Genomic DNA, 20265 nt, shown 5'->3' with positions numbered 1-20265 from the left:
TTCTATCCCTTTTTATATTAGGAAAAGAGAATCCACTGCCAGCAAGATAATAATAGTCATGCAGTCGTCATTCAACACACCTTTGAGAACAAAGAATGTCCTGTTAGGCTACTATCATCATGGCTTAATTCTATTTTGACTTTCTGTTATTAATTTTCCAACAGAAGACTTGTAGGAAATAATATCAATATTTATCCATTTTCTAAATTTAACAAGTACTAATATCTGCTTTGCCTTTTTGTTAAAATATTTTATTTTACTTTCTTATGATTGTAAAACACAGAATTAAGTAGCACAACACACAAAGATGTGTTTATTTTCGTTGTTATACATTATTACATTGTGCAAACGGCAATTCAGCACCCGGGGAACACTTGTGGTTTCTTTTCTTGCAATTAAAGACAATATGGTTGCCAACTTTCTCTTGGTGCACATATGCATCATTTTTGTATGTAGGAAGTGCTGCTGTAGGATCGTAAGTGTGTTGTAGGATATTTGATAGCACAGTGACACCCTGAGACTGTGTTAATAATGTTAACTTTGAACGGGAGGGTAGAGCCAGGGCCTAGTTGACAAGAATCTGTCAGACAATATATTGAGGACCCAGGATACTGATAGAGAGGCACAGGAAGGGATGGGGAGGGACTTGGAGGTTCATGGGCTTTTTGCACTTCCTCTTCCAGCTGGGCAGCGTAGGGAGAAGGTCAGCTGGCCACTCCTCCACTGTTTTTTTGATCTATCAGATTTTCACCCCAATCTCTGACTCCTGAGTTTTTATTGGTAATAAGTGTGTCTGTGTCCATATTCACCTTACTCCCTGCTGACCTTTGGCTTTGCAAAGTGGTTGTACCAATTTGCTTCCCCAGAAGCATGTGGAAGTCATCAATATTTAATATTCTAACAGCATTTGGCACTTTCCATCCATCCATCCATCCATCCATCCATCCATCCATCCATCCATCCATCTATCTATCTATTTATCTATCTCTGAACACTTTTATAAAAGAAAAAAATTGAACATATATAATAGCAGAAAGACTAGTATTATGGAGTTCCATGTTCCCATCAACCAGCAACAGCAGTTATCAATACAAGACCAATCATATTATACATAGCCACTCAATGGTACTACATTAAGTCCGATCTCAGATTTTATTTCTTCCATAATATCTTCTATTATGTTTCTGTAAAAGATAAATTTTTTGGTAAGTTATCAATTAGCCTTTCAACATATTAAAGAATGTATCATGCATTATGCATAGCACTAATTATTAATTGGCATTTTTGAAATATGTACCAAATCATGCTAATAATTAACATGTATTTCTAAAATATTTTCTTACTCACAAACCCACAGAAATTAATAGTATGTCCTAAGTAGCATTAGTAACCCATGTCTAGGTTTTTCCAGCTCTTTCAGAAAATTTTTAGTGTTGGTCTGCCTGAAGAAGGACCCAGCTAATAGTCGCATTATGCTAGGGATGTAGAGACTCAGTGGTAGAATGCTTGCCTGGCATACATAAGGGCCTATGTTCAATCCTCAGTATTGAACAGAAGACGAGAGAATCCTGTCTGTTTTTACATTGCACTTGGTATGTCTCCTGAGTGTTGTTTATTTTGTAGTATCTCCACATCCTCCTATTGAAGAGCCAAAGCTGGTTACTCTATAGAGTGTCCAACCTTCTGGATTTGTTCATGCAACCTCTGGATTACCTATAAATTAGACTAGATTTGTAGTATTAATTAGGCTGAACATTTCTGATCCAAGTAGTGTTCAGAGTGCTGAAGGCTTCATATTATATCACACCAGGAGGCATGCAATGTCTGGCCATCTACAGTTAATATTGAGGGAACCTTTTTGCTCATCCTTGCCTTTTTTTTTTATTTTTTATTTTTTATTTTTTTTTTGGTTTTTCGAGACAGGGTTTCTCTGTGTAGCTTTGCTCCTTTCCTGGAGCTCACTTGGTAGCCCAGGCTGGCCTCGAACTCACAGAGATCCTCCTGGCTCTGCCTCCTGAGTGCTGGGATTGAAGGCGTGTGCCACCACCGCCCGGCATCATCCTTGCCTTTTATTGTAGATGAGAAAGCTAGTCTGTTGTCCAAGATGATGGGAAGGATTAGTGGCCTGGCTGGGCTAGACTCAGGGCACTTTCTCCTGTTCTCAGCCCTTCTCTGTTGTATCCTGCTGCCTTCTGTGATAATCCCTGTGTTTGTACCACTTTGCTTTATTTCTGCTGTCTATCAGGAAGACCGTTCTCAAACTCTTACAGCATAGTGCTAAGTACTACTACATGGGCTCTATAAATGTATGATCAATATTAAGTGAACACGTGAAAACTGCTTCATGCTGGCATTTAGGATGCAGTTGTATTGGAACAACTTTGGTCGACTGCCAACAAATGACCTTTTACTTTATTAGTACTTTTTTTTTTTTTTTTGGGTTTTTTTCGAGACAGATTTCTCTGTGTAGCTTTGCGCCTTTCCTGGAATTCACTTGGTAGCCCAGGCTGGCCTCAAACTCACAGATATCTGCCTGGCTCTGCCTCCCAAGTGCTGGGATTAAAGGCGTGCACCACCACTGCACGGCTTATTAAGTACTTTTAAAGGTATGTTTTCTCATACTTTAATTCTTGGCTCAAGAAGCAGTAACATTTACACCATAGCTATCCATCCACTGATAGATTTTAAGATGCTAGTGTTTCAGGTGGATCTCTGTGAGTTTGAGGCCAGTCTGGTTTACAGAGTGAGTTCCTGGACAGCCAGGGCTACACAGGGAAACCCTCTCTCGAAGAAACAAAACCACAAGACAAGAGAACCTGGGTCATAAGTTCATGTTCTTTAATAAGAGTCATCACACGGTGAGTGTCCTTTTTCTTCTGTCAGATGGTGGAGCTCTCCAGCAGCTTAGAAGGGACAACTAAGAGTAAAAGGACATGGAAACAATGGGGCAGCAGGGCTCTATGTGACACATGTAATAGCGACACTTATATATAGTTTCTGCCATCTAAAGGAGTCTCTCCCCTCTACTGAGTGTCTTTTTCTCTTTCTTTCTTTCTTTCTTAAGATTTTATTTATTATTTATTATATATACAGAAGAGGGCGCCAGATCTCATTACAGATGGTTGTGAGCCACCATGTGGTTGCTGGGAATTGAACTCAGGACCTCTGGAAGAGCAGTCAGTGCTCTTAACCTCTGAGCCGTCTCTCCAGCCCCCGAGTATCTTTCTTAGAGGAAAGACTTTCAGATTTGAATCAAGAACTAACTTCATCAAGGAGCATTACAACTTCACTTTTGTCATTTCAGCAATAAGTCTTTTTTTTTTTTTTAATTTCTTTTACTGCATTGGTGTGAAGGTGTCAAATCCCCTGGAACTAGAGTTACAGACAGTTGTGAGCTGCCATGTGGGTGCTGGGAATTGAACCCAGGTCCTCTGGAAGAGCAGCCAGTGCTCTTACCCGCTGAGCCATCTCTCCAGCCCAAGTCTGTTCTTATATAGTTTCCTTCTACTGTGTTCATAATTTGAAAATATGTGTATAACTGATTCACAAGTTTTAGAAATACATTGTTACAGTGATAAAATTACATATATGTATGCTATGGTCTTCCTATACCCATTTGTGTTGTTACAAAGAAATGCTCTTCTTCATTTAGCTGATAATTTCTCTCTTCCATGAAGGTCCACATTGGCTACCTCCCCAACAAGCAAGTCCTTGGCCTCAGCAAACTTGCCAGGTAAGAATGAGCTAATAGAATTGTTCCTATCTGCTGAGACCCTCATGATTTCTTACCTTTACCTCTGTGGATCTAACTTAGAAAGTAATACTGTAACTTAAAAATCTGTACTTGCATAGACAGCCCTATTTTCAAAACCAGAAACACTATGTCTCTGCCTTTTTCTCTTTCACTGCCTGTTCCTCCCTCCCACTGAGCATCATTGACATAGGAGCTCATAGCTTTCTCTGCAGTGTTTTCCCTAATTGGAAAGGATCCAAGATTACCCCCAGTCCAGCCCTGGGTCTTAAAGGGAGGTTAGTTAATGGTGAGGGGAAGAAACATGTGCAAAATATAAAGATAACGGATCTTTATATTTTGGGGGGCAGGGAATAGAAGAGCGTCTACATACATGGAGAACAGTGTCAAGTGTATTGTAGGAAATACTTTTGAGTTTATATAAGTCATGTAGGCAAAAAGCACATCCAGAAGACTGTCCCCCCTCCTCCCCCCTCCCAACTGAGGACCGAACCCAGGGCCTTGCACTTGCTAGGCAAGCACTCTACCACTGAGCTAAATCCCAAACCCCTTGGCTTTGTTTTTACTCACAGTAAGGCCTAGTCTTGTGAAGACATGTCACATGCCTTCTACACTGATTCTCAATGAATGCAAGCAGAGGCGTTTGGTTATCTCACTGTTCAAGATTTTCTGCCAGGTGTATTCTTTTATGCTCATGAGCTGAACAGAAACAACTAGAGACTACAAATTTCATATTAGTGAATTTTCTCCATTCTCATGGGTGCTAGAAAGGGCTTGTGGTGATGCAGCCTTCATATATTCTTTATTGGGGTTTCCCTCCATTATGAATCCTTCATGTTATCAACAGAACTGAACTTTTTCCAACATTGCTGACACAGATAAGTTTTCTTTCTAGTGTGAGTACATTCATGTTTGTAAGGGTACAAAAAGAAAAAACAAAACGAAGTGAAGAATTTCCCACATTGCTGTACAATATGGTTTCTCTCTACTGCACACTCATTTATGTACTGGGACGTTACTCATAAAACACATTCATGGGATTTCTGTCCACTGTGAACCCTTTCATGTGAATGAAAGAGCCGGGGCAAGTGAAGGGTTTCCCTTTTGCTTACACATAGGGTTTCTCTCCAGTATAAATTCTGTTACATTATTGAAAGAATTATAACCAGTGAAGGTTTTCCCCCATTCCTTAGATACATGGTATTTCTGTCTGGTGGGACTCATTTCATGTTTCAGAAAGCACTGAGGATAACTGAGGGTTTCTCACCCTCCTTGCATTTATGTCTTCTGTCCGTGTTCCTGGTATTCATGGACCTGAATTCCAATGGGCAGGCATACTGAGGGGTGAATGGCCAAGTGGGACTCTGTGTTCTCATTGCTCCTGCATGGTTTTACATAAGGAGGAGTTTTCTTGTTCACTGTGTGGTCAGGAGATCAGGTAAAGGTTTCTCTGCATGGATCAACTTTTTTATGTTCTGAGTCTCTCTACCACTTCTTCGTAGCTTTCTTCTGGGGTTTTTGTGGTATTTTCAGTGTTCTGGCCTTTCCATTATTTTCTATTTCCAAGCTTTTAGAGTGTTGTGGTATCGTAACCAGGACTCTTGGAGATTTCACAGTAATGGGAGCCAAGCCACTTGGGAGCTCTGTTAGCATGTGAACTGTGTGTTTTTAAACTTTTAGCAAACCTGCACATGGGGCTCTGGCTTCCACTTGATTTTCTTTGCATCTGTGCCTTGTGTGTTTCTTGGTGTTTCATTCACTTCTCGGTCATTTGCCTCCTCAGATACAGGGCAAATCACTCTTTACTTTGTTTACTCTCATCTTTTTTCCTTACACGTCCATGACTTCAAAAAACCATTTTTGAGCTGGGCATGGTGGCGCACACCTTTAATCCCATCACTCAAGAGGCAGAAGCAGGTAGATCTCTGTGAGTTCAAGGCCAGCCTTGTTTGTATAGTGAGTTTTAGGACAGCCAAGACTATATAGAAAAGACCCTGTCTCAAAAAATAAAACAATAACAAATTTTTTTTTCTCCCACTTTTATTTGGGATTTGGAGAGAAGAGGTGATGTGTATATATGGTAATTTGTGTTTAACTGAAAGTCAGTGTGAGGGTTTGTGTTCATATATCTCTGCTGCGCCCTATTCATCAGTGTTTTATTTCCCCTAAATGTCCTCTTGTGTTTTAATTTGGTTTTATGGAGTTAGCAAATCTTAGGTTATCTGGAGAAATACTGAGGGGGGTGTGTGTGTGTGTGTGTGTGTGTGTGTGTGTGTGTGTGTGTGTGTGTAGAACCAAATGAGGAGGTAGGTAATGAATGTGCAGTCATTGCATTTAAAGCTAAGTTTGAATCACTTGATTGATGTTACAGTGACCTCAGTCACAATTGGAACAAATAAATCTCCATGACTGACTGTTGGCTTTGATGGGTTATAGTGAGATTCGCCATAGTCCTGAAGTGGTAGCCTTCATATTTTTCATTTCATTTTTGGAATCTACATAAACCTGTGGTGGTTTGAATGACAATGTTTCCAATAGGCTCATGTGTTTGAACACTTGGTCCCCAATTGTTGGTACTGTTTTTTTTGGGGGGGGGGTCTAGGATGCCTGGCCTTGCTGAAGGAAGTATGTTAATGGGGTTGGGCTTTGAGGTTTCCAAAGCCTTTGCCATTTCCAGTGTGGTTTCTGTGCTTTGGGCTTTTGGTTTAAGATGTGAGCTCTCAGTTCCAGTTTCTGTGCCTGCCTGCTGCCATGCCTCCCCACCAAGATGGTGATGGATTCTTATCCCCCTGCATCCAAAAGGCCAGACAAATCCTACCTTTTATAAGTTGTCATGGTGATGGTGTTTTATCATAGCAACAGAAAAGTAAGAGCAGTCTTCCCCCAGTCACTTACTCCCAAATAATAGTAAAAACAAATTTATATCAACTGTGAATAATAATGCCATCAGCATGCTTATTGTACACAGTCATAAGTCCAATGTTCTAGTGTTCTCTTTTCCATCAAGAATGCTAACTCTCTGCTTTTATCGTGGGAATTCCAGCACTGTTGAAACTGTAACAGACTGTCTATACAGCGAAGATGGAGTTGGGGATAGCTTCCATACTCAAAAGAAGTTTCACAGAGCACTGTAAGCTTAGGTGTGGTCTTTTTATTTCCCTCTCTTGGATGCTGAGGCTCAAGCCCAGGGCTTCATTCAGTCTAGGCAAGTAAATGGCTCTGCCACTGAGCCACACCCCCAAAAATCCTGAAGACCTTGATGACCATCCTCTAATCATGACTGACAGTATGAGCAATGGTTTCTAGGGCGATCCAGTGGGGTCATGGAATAAATGATGAGTCAGAGGCACAGGAGGACAATCTTGATTCTGTCCTTTCCCAGCGAAAAGATGTTAAATAGTTAATTCTTCCATGAAGCAGTACAAAGAAGCTGATTGTTGTATGAGGATTTGCCATTGTGCTAATAGGATTAAAATTTAGGAATAAAATGGAGCACCAAACTAAGTTGTTGAGTGTGTGTTACTTTCATGTTTTGTAAAAAATTGGAAGAAAGAGTCTGTTAAAGAGAAAAGTCAACTGAGATGTTTATCCAGCTGCCCATTTCTTTTAGGAAGTAAGAATGCTCGGAGAATGAGGAATAATACAGAAAGCTACATCTTAGCAAAACCTTACTGTTCCAACAATTTTAATCTTGCGTGTGAAGTTTGTTGTGTGCTCACCTTTAAATGCATGACCTTTCCATTCCTGTAAAGTCAAATATCAAGCAGGGAAGCCTTAAGTAACAGGAAGACACCAGAAGTGAGTTGGTTTGGTTCTAGGGGAAGTCTAGAGTAAGCTCACATCAAATAGAAATTCGCTTTGTTGCTAAAAATCTGTTTTCTTACCTTAGAACAATTGAATGAATATAATCAAATCTTGAATTTGGAATTGTAGTTCCAGGGGATAGCCTTGGCTAACTTGTGTATTGAGTTACCTGGTGTGGAAGGGCTCTCCAGGCCAGCTACTGCCATGGCCAGAGAGAAGGAAGCAGCAGGAGAGTGAATGTGACGAGGTAGCTGTAGCCACAGAAATGTCCACCCTCATGCCCAGGGTCCTGGGTTCAATCCAAAGTGCCCCAAACAGGTTTGCTTTGATACTCTAAGTTCAGAGGAACCATGGTAACAGTCGTGTGCCGGTGCTAAGAGAGCCAGAGGCAGAGCGATGCACAGAATCCTAAATGGGGGAGACCTTCGAAGGTGTGGTTATTGCCTAGACCAAGGCAAATAAGGAAGTGGGAGAGAGGCATGCTGCAGTGTGTGCAGTCAGATTCGTTAACAGAAATAGGGGATCTAACTCACGGGTGATGCGGAGACACTGTAAAGTTGGTTTTGTCTACAAAAGGATTAAAAACTGTGACACTGTGCCCAACACTACAACTTTCTTCAAAAACATTTAAGCCTTCTTTATTTCTACTTTATGTCTGAGAATGTTGGGCCTGTATTTGTGTCTGTGTATTACATGTATGCTTGGTGCCCATGGATGCCAGAGGAGGGCATCAGATCTTCAAGAACTGGAGTTACAGATGGTTTTGAGCCACCATGTGGGTGCTGGGAACCAAACCCGGGTCCTCGACAAGACCAACAAGTGCTCTTAACCACTAAGCCATCTTTCTGGCTCCTTAAAGAATTTTTTTAAAAAGTGTTTTGAAATTCCTTGACATCTTTTAGTTCCAAAAACCTAACTTTACTGGGCTTTAATCCCAGCAAGGCAGATTTCTGTGACTTTCAGGCCAGCCTGCTCTATCCAACAAATTCTAGGCCAGCAAAGGCTACATAGTGAGAACCTGCCAAAAAAAAAAAAAAAAAAACCGACTTCCTTTTCAGGGCCACATTGCATTTCTTTGACCTGATTCATTCACTTGTCCAGCTTTTCACACAGGTGAGTATACTTGGCAGTTTGAGACTGTCGTCAAAATCAGGGAGCATTTGGTGATGTATTTCAATATATTATTTTTGCACGCTTAATCTACCAACAAGATAAGTTACTAGAACTTTCTGGATTGAGGTAGCTGAAGTTTTGGTGTTGCTGAATTGTTCCCCAAAAGGTCACACCAATTTATCCCCTGATAGTAGATTAGGGGAGTATCGTCTAACTCCACACGGTGACTCAAAACCCTCCATAACACTTTGAAATCTGTACCAACAGATAAAGAAAAAGATGTTCTCTCTCTTTCTCTCTTACTTTTTTTCCCTTGAGACAAAGTTTCTCTATGTAACAATCCTGGCAATGTTGGAACTCATAGACCAGGCTGGCCTCGAACTCACAGGGATCCACCTGCCTCCGCCTCCTGAGTGCTGCGCTTACAGGAGTGTGCCACCACTGCCTGGCATTATCTATTTTTTTTAAAACTATGATTTCTTCTACCCCCACCCCATTTGCCATGCTGGGGACTGCACTTTGGGCCTTTTACATGCTAGACAAGCACTCTGCCACTGAGCTAACCCCAGCCCATTTTGAACTTCTTTAATTGCATATGGTTGATTTTTTTTTTTCCCCTCCAGAAAGGCTCTAATTTTCCATTGGTTTGCATACATGTTGTTGTTTTCCACATATGGGAGAGAACATGACACTTGGTTTTCTGTATATAATTTATTTCATTTAATATGATGACTTCAAGTTTCATCTATTTTCTTGCAAATGATAACATTGTAGTCTTCTTTAAGGTTGAATAATACTCTGTCATATGTGTGTATACATATGAATATATATGTATATATATATGTACATGTGTATATCCACATTGCTTATGTCTGTTCATCTGTTAACAGGCACCTAGGCTTATTCCATAACTTGGCTATTACACATAGTTCCATGATAAACACGGTATAGAGGTATCTCTCTTGTATATTGGTGTATTTCCTAGCTGGATCGTATTGTGTATGTGGAGTTTCTGAAGGACTTCCATTCTGTCCTCCATCGTGGATGTAGTAGTCAGCATACCCACTGACATTGTGGAAGGGTCCTCATTTCCCTACATCTGCCTAAGGCTTTATTTTTGTCCTTGTTGTTTTTCTGATCATAGCCATTCTGATTAGAACAAGATGGAATCTCCTTGTAGTTTTGGTCTAGATTTCCTCAATGGTTTTCCTTTTTATCACTGAGTTCTACGGCTCTTTAACTTTTCACGTGTGTCAATGCTTTTCATCTGTCTCTTGGTTTTGCTTTACAGGTTTTTGTTTGTTGGTGTTTGCTTTTTGTTTTTGAGACAGGATCTTGCTGCATAACTAAGGCTAACCTCACACTGTGTAGCTGGGGCTGGCCTTGAACTTGGAATCCTCCTGAATCAGCCTTGGAGTGCTGAGACTCCAGGCCTGCACTGCTGTGCTTGCTGGCTCTGCAGTATTCTCTTTCCATAAAGAAACTTTATAAACTGTTCTCTGGTCACAAGCTCTGTACTAGTTTGTGTGGCTTCAGGCTTTATTTTATGTTCAAATCTTTGTTACACCCTGATGTATTTGGGGCCAGGAATGAGAAAGAAGCCGTTCATTGCTCCCGGATGCTCCTTGCCTCCTCCAGCTCCTCTTCTGCCTGACGGGGCTTCCTGCTTGCTGTCCTCTCTGCCACCCTCTGCTGAGCCTCCCTCCTCTTCCTTCTGGATTGTCTATGAAGGTCCTGACTCTACTCTGCCTCTTCTAAGGGTCCTTGAATCTGGTCATGAGTGCTGCTGCAATGTTATTTCCCAAGTGCAGATTTAATTATGCCGTCCCTTTTGTGACTGTCCATTGATTTTTAAGACAAAGTTCAAGATCTTTGGAATAATTGAGAAAACTCCCAGAGAACTGATGTTACAAGTCCAATCATTGAAAATACTGAATCAGAGATTCCTTACTGAGAGGATAATATTTATTATTATTAGAAGAACCTGTAAGGTTGCTTGAATAAAGTGGTGTCACCTAGTCCTGATAACATAGCCTGATGAGACTCAGTAATAGTTACAAATAATAATAATATCCATGATAATATTTAGTAATGAGAGCAATGTAACAAAAAGATACCTTAAAAGCCTCAAAAATCTTCTTGTTCTTCTTGAGGCAGGGTCTTACTTGTAGTTCAGGCTGGCCTAGAACTCATGGCAGTCTTCCTGCATCAGCCTCCTGAGTGCTGGGATTGTAGGGCTCAGTCACCATGTCCAACAAGAGTTTCAAAAGCATTATGAATGAGTTTTCAAAGATGGGTAAGGATGCAGTACATTGGAAGCCAGGAGAGCTGCACACGAAAATGACGACAGAGGAAGTCAGATTAATGTTTCGGTAAAGGAGGGTCAGAGCCGCTCAGTTTTGTGATCAGTCCTTCCCTGTTGACTAACCAAAATAACCACACATTTCTGATGTAGTAATAAATTCATAGAATGGTGTGGAGGTGCATACCTTTAATCCCAGCACTCAGACAGGAAGATCTCTGAGTTCAAGGCCAGCCTGATCTATGTAATGAGTTTCAGGGCAGGCAGGGTTATAAAGAAACACATTCTCTCAAAAAAGCCAAGAAGAATTCATAGAAGAACCTGTAAGGTTGCTTGAATAAAGGGATGTCACCTAGTCCTGGTAACATAGCCTGATGAGACTCAGTAATAGTTACAGATTGAGCTCATTTACAAATATAGTTGCACAAATTCTGAGTGTAGAAACTTGACTCTAACATGTTAGTTGCACTGCTGTTGTCAGACCCCACGAGCCTCATTCTTATGTAAGTGCTTTACATTGACATCAGCAACCACTCCCACAGAGGTCCGGTGAATGAGGTTGTGGATGACTCCCGGGCCCTGTGCCTGGGCGGTCGTGCTTTGGGGATGCACAGTCACCTGCAGTGAGAATGTGTAGGACTTAGTACCTAGCCGTAGTCCATCCACACGGCACATCAGAGGAGGGCTGTGATCCTTGATTAGGAAGAGCAGGAAGAAGCACCCACAGGTTCATGCTCCCAAAGCCCTGGGCAGCTTTCAAAAGGCCCAAAGCAGGTGGTGCAGTTGATGGTGATGGAGAGATGGCTCTGTCCCACAGTCTCTAAATATTTCAATACTTGAAAAGTCCGAGTTTTCTTTACAAATCCAACATCTCTTTAAAAGTTCAATGTCTCTCAACTGTGGACTCTGGTTGGGAAAAAAAAATCAAAAACTAGATAAATACTTTCATACTCTAAGAGGGAAGAACCAGGGCACAAGCAGGGCATTCAGATCAAAGCAAAGCACAGTGCACCAGTGTGAAGTTCAGTGTCGGGTGTCCGGGACTCACATCTAATGGACCTCAGAGGCTTGAGCAGCTCCATCCATCCTCCATCCGTCCACTCCACAGCACACATGTGAGTCTAACAGGCCCTGTGGCTCCACTCCGAAGCTGCTGCTGTCCTTGGTGGTCATCCTGTGGTACTGGCATCTCCAAAATGCTGGGGTCTCTGTTGAGGCTGGGCTGCACTTTCACCAATGGCCTCCTGTGCTCCTTTCAGGGACTCTGACCCTGTTACAGGGTGCCAAGCCTCAACTTCTCTCCATGACCTTTTCAACCCCAATCCTGGGGCTTCTACTGCCACTGAGGCTGTACCTTCATCAGTGGCCTCTCCTGGCCTCTCACAGTGCCGAGCCTCAGCTGCCCTCCAAGACCCTTTCATGCCTTCAAAACCAGTAGCACATGGGAGGCTCCTACACATGACCAAGTTTGGCTGCCAGAACGAGATGCAGCCTCGGGCCCGCCTGGATTATGGCTTCTGTGTGCTGACCCTAAGGAAACACTCTCAGGACATTTCCCTCAATGACGCTGGTCTCTTCTGAATCACAACTCATTTTCTTCAGCGCTGGCTGACCTGTGTGGATTGTCCCTGAAAAGAAAAGGTTTCACTTCAGTGGGTCTAGTCTCTTGTTGGTCACAGCTGATTCTTCAACTCCAGCTTACTAGACACTATAGATTCTTAATTCAAAATATCACATGAATGGCCCCGATAGACACGGATTCATTCTGAAACCTCACAGACTTGGCTTCCATTGTCTGCATCATTCTCAACATTGTCTTCACAGTTCCCACAACGGCTCATGAGGCACTGAATACTCACTGGCTTTTCCAGGCCAAAGTTCCTAAATCCTTCACAAGCTTCCTATGACAACACGGTCATGTCTGTCACAGTAATAGTCCACTCTCAGGGACCAGTTTTGGTCTTTCTTAGGGCTACTACTGCTGTGATAACACACCATAACTAAAAGCAAATTGGGGAGGAATGAGTTTGTTTCATCTTGGAACTTTTATGTCATACCCTATCACATAAGGAAGTCAGGGCAGGGACTCAAGGCATGCACCTAGAAGCAGGAACGGGAGCAGAGACTGGAGGACCTTGCTTAATGCCTTGTTCCCCATGACCTGCTCAATCTGTTTTCTTACTACTACCCTGGACCACCTGCCCAAAGATGGCACTGCCCGGAATGAGCTGACCCTCCAACATCAACCATTAATCAAGGAAATGCCCTATAGACTTGCCAACAGGCCAAACTTGAGACATTTTCTCAATCATGATTCTCTCTTCCCATCTCTATGTTTATATCAAGTTCTTCCCAGCTATATCCATATTTATATCAAGTTAAGGAAAATCAAAGAGCACACACACTTCTTACTTGAAAAACAAATTAATAGTTATAAGATCTCTGAGCACAGGGAACATGTTTGCCACATAACCACATAGGTACTCAGTAAACATCTACATGAATGATCTACCCTCTGCCTCCTAGCACTGGGAATGGAATCCAAGGCCTTGTACATACTAGGCAAATGCTCTACCACTGACCTATACATCCAGCCATATGGATGGTCCTCTTAATATGAAAGCAACTCACCACTAGAAATAGGCAAGCACTTTAGGTGATTTAAAACATGTCAGAGACAGTCCTGTTAAAATGTAGAGTGGAACATGGACACCCAATGTTACCACCATTTGCCTAATATTACATCCTCAATTCTGCTTAAGGAAAAGAAGTGCTAAAAGAGCTTTTAACTATAAATCAATGACATCTCCTACTTATTTGATGAACTAATCACCTAAAACACCGTCAGAAGTAATATATACAAAAATTTAGCTCAGTAGCTCCTGTCTCTGGTTTTAAAAAACACTCTTTTTGCTCAAACTAAAACAATATCCTATCTCTTCAACATTTTAAACTACTGGGCCTAAGAATCAGAATGCTTCTTGCCATGAAGGGTCCCCAGATTGGGTGGTAAACTTGATGGTATTCCTGCAACTGAGTGTATCCATGATAGCTAAAAAGAAGCAATTTGCCAGAGGGGTGTGTGTGTGTGTGTGTGTGTGTGTGTGTGTGTGTGTGTGTGTGTGTGTATATGTATGTGTATGTATGTGTATATGTGTATGTGTGTGTGTGAGAGAGAAAATGCCTCATAGAAGTGACTCTTAGGTAGAGATGTGTGTGTGTGTGTGTGTGTGTGTGTGTGTGTGTGTGTGTGTGTGTGTGTGTGTGATAAAATGTCTCATAGAAGAAGTGACTCTTAGATGGAGTTCAAGTCCTGAGCAATCAGTAATGCTTTAAGGCAAAGGTCTGTGTCTGACTCACCACCTTCACGTGGGCTCTTCTCTCTGCCACCTGGCAGGTCTCATTGTCAGGCCAGGAGCCTCTCATGTATTTAGGAGAGCATTAATCCTGTGAAATACTTATATAAACCTTCATAAAGAAATGCCTGAAGAAATCTAATCTGCTATAATCTGATTACTGTAATAGATTTAGCTGGTTCAGTAGTTGGCCTACTATTAATTAACAAATGCCTTTTTATTTTTAACTTGAACTTTAAGCTCTGATAAGACAATATGATTAATTAGAGCGCTCGAGACTTAGCCTGAAGTTGACAGGCGGGGAGCTCAAGGCTTGTTACTCTCCTGTAATTACGTTTTTCCTGAGCGAATGCCGCACTAGAACTTGCTAGTTCTCCCTGTCTCTCTTCCGGGACAGAGGAAGCAGAGCCGAGGTGTGACTGGTGGTCTCTGCCTGAAGGTGTCTCTCCCTTCTTCTTCCTGTCTGCGTTCCCCCATTGCTGCCACAGAGTCCCGTTTTGTCTCACGAGGAAGGTTTGCCAAATTCATTTCAAGTGTGTGACTAACTGAAATGATTCTTTCTTTTCTAGGATTGTAGAAATTTACAGTAGAAGACTACAAGGTAAATATTTACAATCCTCAGTTACGGAAACCATTTTCCCTGTAGAACAAAGACCCTTACTCTGTTAGAAGTGTAATAAATGCAAAGGTCAGAAAGGAGCCCTCCGAGGGAGGTACAGGAGAGTCTGTTTAAGCCTGTAGAGGAAGTCCTGTCATGCTTTTCTATTCCTACTATGTGTATGCACGCGTCAACAGTAACAAATCAGACCGTCCCCATTTGAACAAGGATGGGCTCCTATGTGATCGGCCTCACTTCCCCCCATTTCCTTCTCACTTAACACATGTTGAACAACTTCCACATCTCATACCCCCAACCATGTCATTCACTTCTGTGGCTGTTTCAAATTCCACTGTGTGAACTCATCCACTAGCCAATCTCTGCCCTGGTGGACATTTGGGGATTTCTGTCAGTTTTCCAACATTGGCACGATTTTCTCAGAACACCTTTGTATGTATTCAAAGACAAGCTGTTTTTGTCAGCATAAGAAATTGAATTATTTAGGTCCCAACACTGGTTTTCAACAGTCCAGCAGTTAGCTTCCATACTAACTCTGCTGAAGCGTAATTAATTCTTCACTGCACTCTACATCTATAGAGATGCTTGTGAGCCGGTATCGGTTCTTCCTGATGCACACGGAAGAGATACTTGATGCTCAAGTCCCTCCCCTGCAGAGGTACTGGGGGGCCAGGGATCTCCCCAGGACCTGTAGTGCTTGTGAGGATGCATGCAGACCAGGGACTTCTTCAAGACTTAGCAGATAGAATAATCACGGAGAAAGCTGGCACGTCTTGGATGTTAAATCCCACGAACGTCTGCTTTGTAAGATCACAAATCTTCCAGCTGTTGGTGTCTGGCTTCTAAACCCATCTCTCTGTCACACTCCACAGTTCAAGAGCGCCTCACCAAACAAATTGCGGTGGCCATCACAGAAGCCTTGCAGCCTGCCGGCGTTGGGGTGGTGATTGAAGCAACGTAAGTCCAAACCGCCTTTGGTAATGTCTCAGTAGTACCAGCAGCGACCTCTGCCTCTAGCGCCGCTCAGCTTCTCTAGGACAAGCAAGGATCACTTGCTGCTGCTGGTGGCCCCCACCCCCAGGCCTGCACAGCTGCTTTTCTCCTTCCTCACTGTGGATAGAAAGGGGATTTTTGTTTTGTTTTTAGTCTTCTTTGAATCCTGTGTACGTGTGTGCCGGTGGCGTTTGTGGAGGCCATAGGGAGAGTGACAGGTAGTTGGGAGCCTCTTGAAATAGGTCCTAGGAACCAAACTCGGGTCATTTGATGTTCTCTTAATCACTGAGCCATCTCTCCAGCCCCTGGTTTTTGTTTTTCCCTTTTGTGAGAACTTCTGAGCTCTTGGGAGTCATGTGTATCATTGTAAAATTCTGTGTGTGCAGTAAGTATTTTTGTGTCTTGCCTTTTTCCTTAGCTTTTTTTTTTTTTTTTTTTTTTTTTTGTGAGTGCATGTTTGCCAAATAGAAAAAAAAGTAAGAATTCATGCAAAGGGCAACCAAAGACACTGAAACAAGAACAAATATTTTATATATATATATATTTTTTTTTTTTTTGGTTTTTCGAGACAGGGTTTCTTTGCGTAGCTTTGCGCCTTTCCTGGAACTATATTTTTAAATTTAACTGTTAACTGAGGTTTTAGAAAACACGGAAACAATCTGCTGATGATCTACAGCATGGTGTCTTGATAGCTGTAAGGCTGCACTGTTTAAATTGGGGTTCACTGCCCCTCACTCCCCAGACACCCATCATCCCTCTATAAGGAAAGCAATTCAAATGCCTCCTCCTGCTTTTGAAAGAATGCAAACACCATTGTCATCTCCACTCACCCGACTCTGCGGCAGCAGGTCAGGATTCTCACTGGATTTAGCTGTGACTTCAGGCCCATCTACCCAGCTCTGTGCTTCCGGCCTCTGGGAAGCGCTGTTGCTGTTCTGTTCCATGAGATCAACTCTCTCAGCTCCCACCTCGGAGTGCAAGCTTTCTATGTCCCCTCCCGTAAGGATCTGCAGACACTCTTGAAGCTGGAGTGAGTTATGAGAATTGCTCGATTGTGTGGACAGTCCTCCCCATGCTATGGCAGTGCCTGAGCTCAGCCCTGTCTATGCTGTCCAGCTTCACCATGCTGCTTAGACACTGACCACTTTTTACCTTCATTCTGCTGGCAAGATCAGTGTCCTGGAGTATCTATCTCTGGAGACACTATTGGTGAAATTATTAAGGCCACGCCACGTAGTTAAAGGGAGATTTATTTAGTGGCGTAACTTACAAATGAAGGGATAGGTAGGTTGCAGGGTCTGGGGAAGACGTAGCACAGTCTGGCGGGGTTCTCTGGAGAACTCTGCTCGGTCCACCTCTAGCGTCCAGGGTCCAGGAACCAAGAGAAGGCAATGCATCCGGATCTCAGGTCTTCAGGGTCCTCTCTTGGCCCCACCTTGTAGGCATGACAGTTACCGAAGCCTCAATGGGGGTTGGAACTTCCAGATCAAAGCTGGAATGGCTGCTCACTACAGACACTGTCGTTGGCATGGTGCCATCGTGGTCCTGAGGGTGGATCAAGCATTTCTGAATCTCTTTTGATTTAGAACTTTCATACTTCTTCACCCAGGAAGAACATCCAGCTTTTCCCTTCTGGTTAGACTCAACCACAAATAGGAATAAGAGCTGTATGACATAAAAATGATTCAAGAAAATGCTTAATATTTTCCTAAGAAGGGATGTTTTGACACGGTTGATAGCGGTGAACTGGAGTTAGTCTTTTTATTAACTGAAAATAAGACAGCACTGTCTGTGCCTTTCAACCCGCCCTGTTTTGTTTTATAGACACATGTGTATGGTAATGCGAGGCGTGCAGAAAATGAACAGCAAGACTGTTACAAGCACCATGCTAGGGGTGTTCCGGGAAGACCCAAAGACTCGGGAAGAGTTCCTCACGCTCATCAGGAGCTGAACTTCGGTGTGCACATAGGACCTGGTTCGCAGACCCCACTGCTACCGGCCTTATCTGTCTCAATCATGCATTCCAGTTTCAATTGGTACAGATGCGAATTTTGTTCCTCACCATGAATTGTATTTAATAATTATTTATAGATATGTCCAATAAAAGTAATTAAGGGGTGAGCCTTCTGCTTTCTTCTTACCACCTCCTTCGTGGCCATGTTTAAAGTGAGCTGCCGAGAGCATGGGTTATCCACATTGACCACTGGCATCAGATCCCCCAGGATGCTGTCAAGGAGGAGAACTCATGCATTGCTCAAAACCATAGCTGACTCATTAGCAGAGGGCACTGGACATTCAAGGAGCTGTGGCCACTGTGCCGTCTTCTCTCCTCCAGTGGACACAGTAGAATGTGGAAGGACGTGCTGGGACAGTGGCTTACAGGGAGCATTGCTCTCTGCATTCAAAGACCACAGACTCCACTCTGCTTTGATCGTGTGTGTATGTAAAAGACATTTTACTCTTGATAAAGTTATTAACTGTCTGCCTGTAACGTTAGTCTCTGAGGGAAGGTGGCAGGATAGCTGTCTTAACTTTGCTATGAGTTAAAAAGGCACCTTCTATATTTTAAGTTTGGAGTAGATGGAATTCATTCCTGGAGTCAGCATTCATGGATGTGGAGGGCTGACTCTGTGCCTTGAGGAGAATATTGCACCGTTTGGAGTGTAGGTACTTTTTCCATCCTTTAGGAAAAGCCATGACTTCATAAGTTTATAAGTGCCAACTCTGCACATAACTAGCCGTTGTTGATTTCCTGTTCGAAGGTCTTGGGAGTTTGTTTTGTCTATTCCAAGGAGATGCTTTCAAGGCATTTTCAAAAACTCTTAAGAAGTATTTTTTCTAAGTATTTCCAGGATCTTTTGCAACTGCCTATCCTGTTTGCTCTGTAGACTCTTAGCTCCTCAGAACTGGAAGGAGCGTGGACTGGGCCGAGGGAGGCCTGCATGGGAGCTGTGCCCACTGCACCGGCCAAGCCACGCTGCTGCTGCTGCTGGCGTCTGTGCGGATGCACTGGGGACTTCAGTCTCGTTTCTTTCTTGTCCGTGCGTGTCTTGTCTTCAGAACAAGTGGGTTCTGATGGTGAAGCTGTTCAGGAAGCTTGGCTTCTTACCACTTAACTTTCAATATCCTCCATGGGAGCAGCGTGGGCCAAGTGAAAGCGCAGCATCTGGCTCCCCCCCCCCACACACACACATGAGCACAGCTGTTCCACAACGAGGTCTCTCTCCCACTGGCTGACACAGTGCTCTCTCAGTGTGTCCCTGCAGCCCTACCGCTGCCGCCTGGACACTCATCAGCTTATGATGAAGCAAGATGACAGAGCTGGCTTTTTATTTTATCGTTATTTTTTTTATCTCTACCTTTGCCTGGCACTTTCTATATTTAGGGTTTCTAAAGTACAGTCAGGTTGATTTGGAGTTCCCTTTCAAATCTAACCTGATTACAATGTCAGCCCACTTACTATTCAGACATTTCTAGGTAGAATGCTAAGTATCAACTCATGTTTGGTATATCAAATAAAACAAAACTAGTGTGAATTGACTTACAGGACCAAAGAAATTGTTCGCCATACCTACATCTTTTTGGGGTGATCATTTCTATCCCTTCAGAACGCCTCTGTTGGCTCATTCCCTAGAAGTTAACAAAGAGCCTGACGTGTCCACAGGCTAGACTCCTCAGTACCTGCTAAGTGACAACCTCGTCTGTTTCACTCTGGTCTGTAGTGCTTCAAAATTCCTTTTCACATCCGTGACTCTGAGTCCATCTGGGGGGTTTTTAAGACGCTGATGTATTTACATGTACTGTTCAATTACATGGTTTGGATTTTCTGTATGCGTATGTATGTACCTGAAGTTGGTTCTATTTAAATGATTAAAGTATTATAATTTTGTTCCTGTGAATGCTTCTTTTTCTATCACCAGTATAAATATAGCGTATCAAGTAATTTGATTGTTTTGGTCCCGTTTAGCTAAAACACCCATCATGAAGGTGAAGGCTTTGTTTATCCAGTAAAGGGTGAGAGTCCACATCTCCATGATTATGCAGTGTGAGGCTCTGATACTTCCTCTCTGGTGTATGATGGTGTTACTAACTCCAGCCTCTTGCTGGTACTGGGGAGTGTGGGGGGGGGGCTCTGGGGCAGGTGCAGCCTCCTGGGGACAGGCACTGCTCCTGTGTGAGACGCTGAAGGAAGGTGGCCAGGGCAGGAAGTGCACAGGGTGAGTGAGATGCAAAAGGTTTTGCTGGCTCTCTTTTCTGCTCTGTGTCGGGGTGCATGTGTCCTCTTACTCATGGCCTCCAGCGCCAGCCCTGCAGTAGCCTCTCCCAGTCT

General features: G+C 42.9%; 1 protein-coding gene across 1 annotated transcript in view; it reads left to right on the top strand.

Annotated features, from left to right (window-relative positions):
• Positions 1 to 19824, top strand: part of Gch1 (GTP cyclohydrolase 1) — a 41249-nt gene extending 21425 nt beyond the window's left edge. Inside the window, exons 3-6 of the mRNA XM_006987507.4 lie at positions 3678 to 3733; positions 14896 to 14927; positions 15815 to 15899; positions 17760 to 19824. Of these exons, the coding sequence (XP_006987569.1) occupies positions 3678 to 3733; positions 14896 to 14927; positions 15815 to 15899; positions 17760 to 17886 (300 nt within the window). The 3' untranslated portion in view covers positions 17887 to 19824. The remainder of the gene's footprint in view (positions 1 to 3677; positions 3734 to 14895; positions 14928 to 15814; positions 15900 to 17759) is intronic.
• The last annotated feature ends 441 nt before the right edge of the window (positions 19825 to 20265 follow it).

This window comes from Peromyscus maniculatus, chromosome 9 (assembly GCF_049852395.1).
Source record: "Peromyscus maniculatus bairdii isolate BWxNUB_F1_BW_parent chromosome 9, HU_Pman_BW_mat_3.1, whole genome shotgun sequence".
Classification (NCBI taxonomy): domain Eukaryota; kingdom Metazoa; phylum Chordata; class Mammalia; order Rodentia; family Cricetidae; genus Peromyscus; species Peromyscus maniculatus.
Note: the sequence above shows the minus strand (reverse complement) of the source record. Positions and strands in the feature narration are given on the sequence as shown.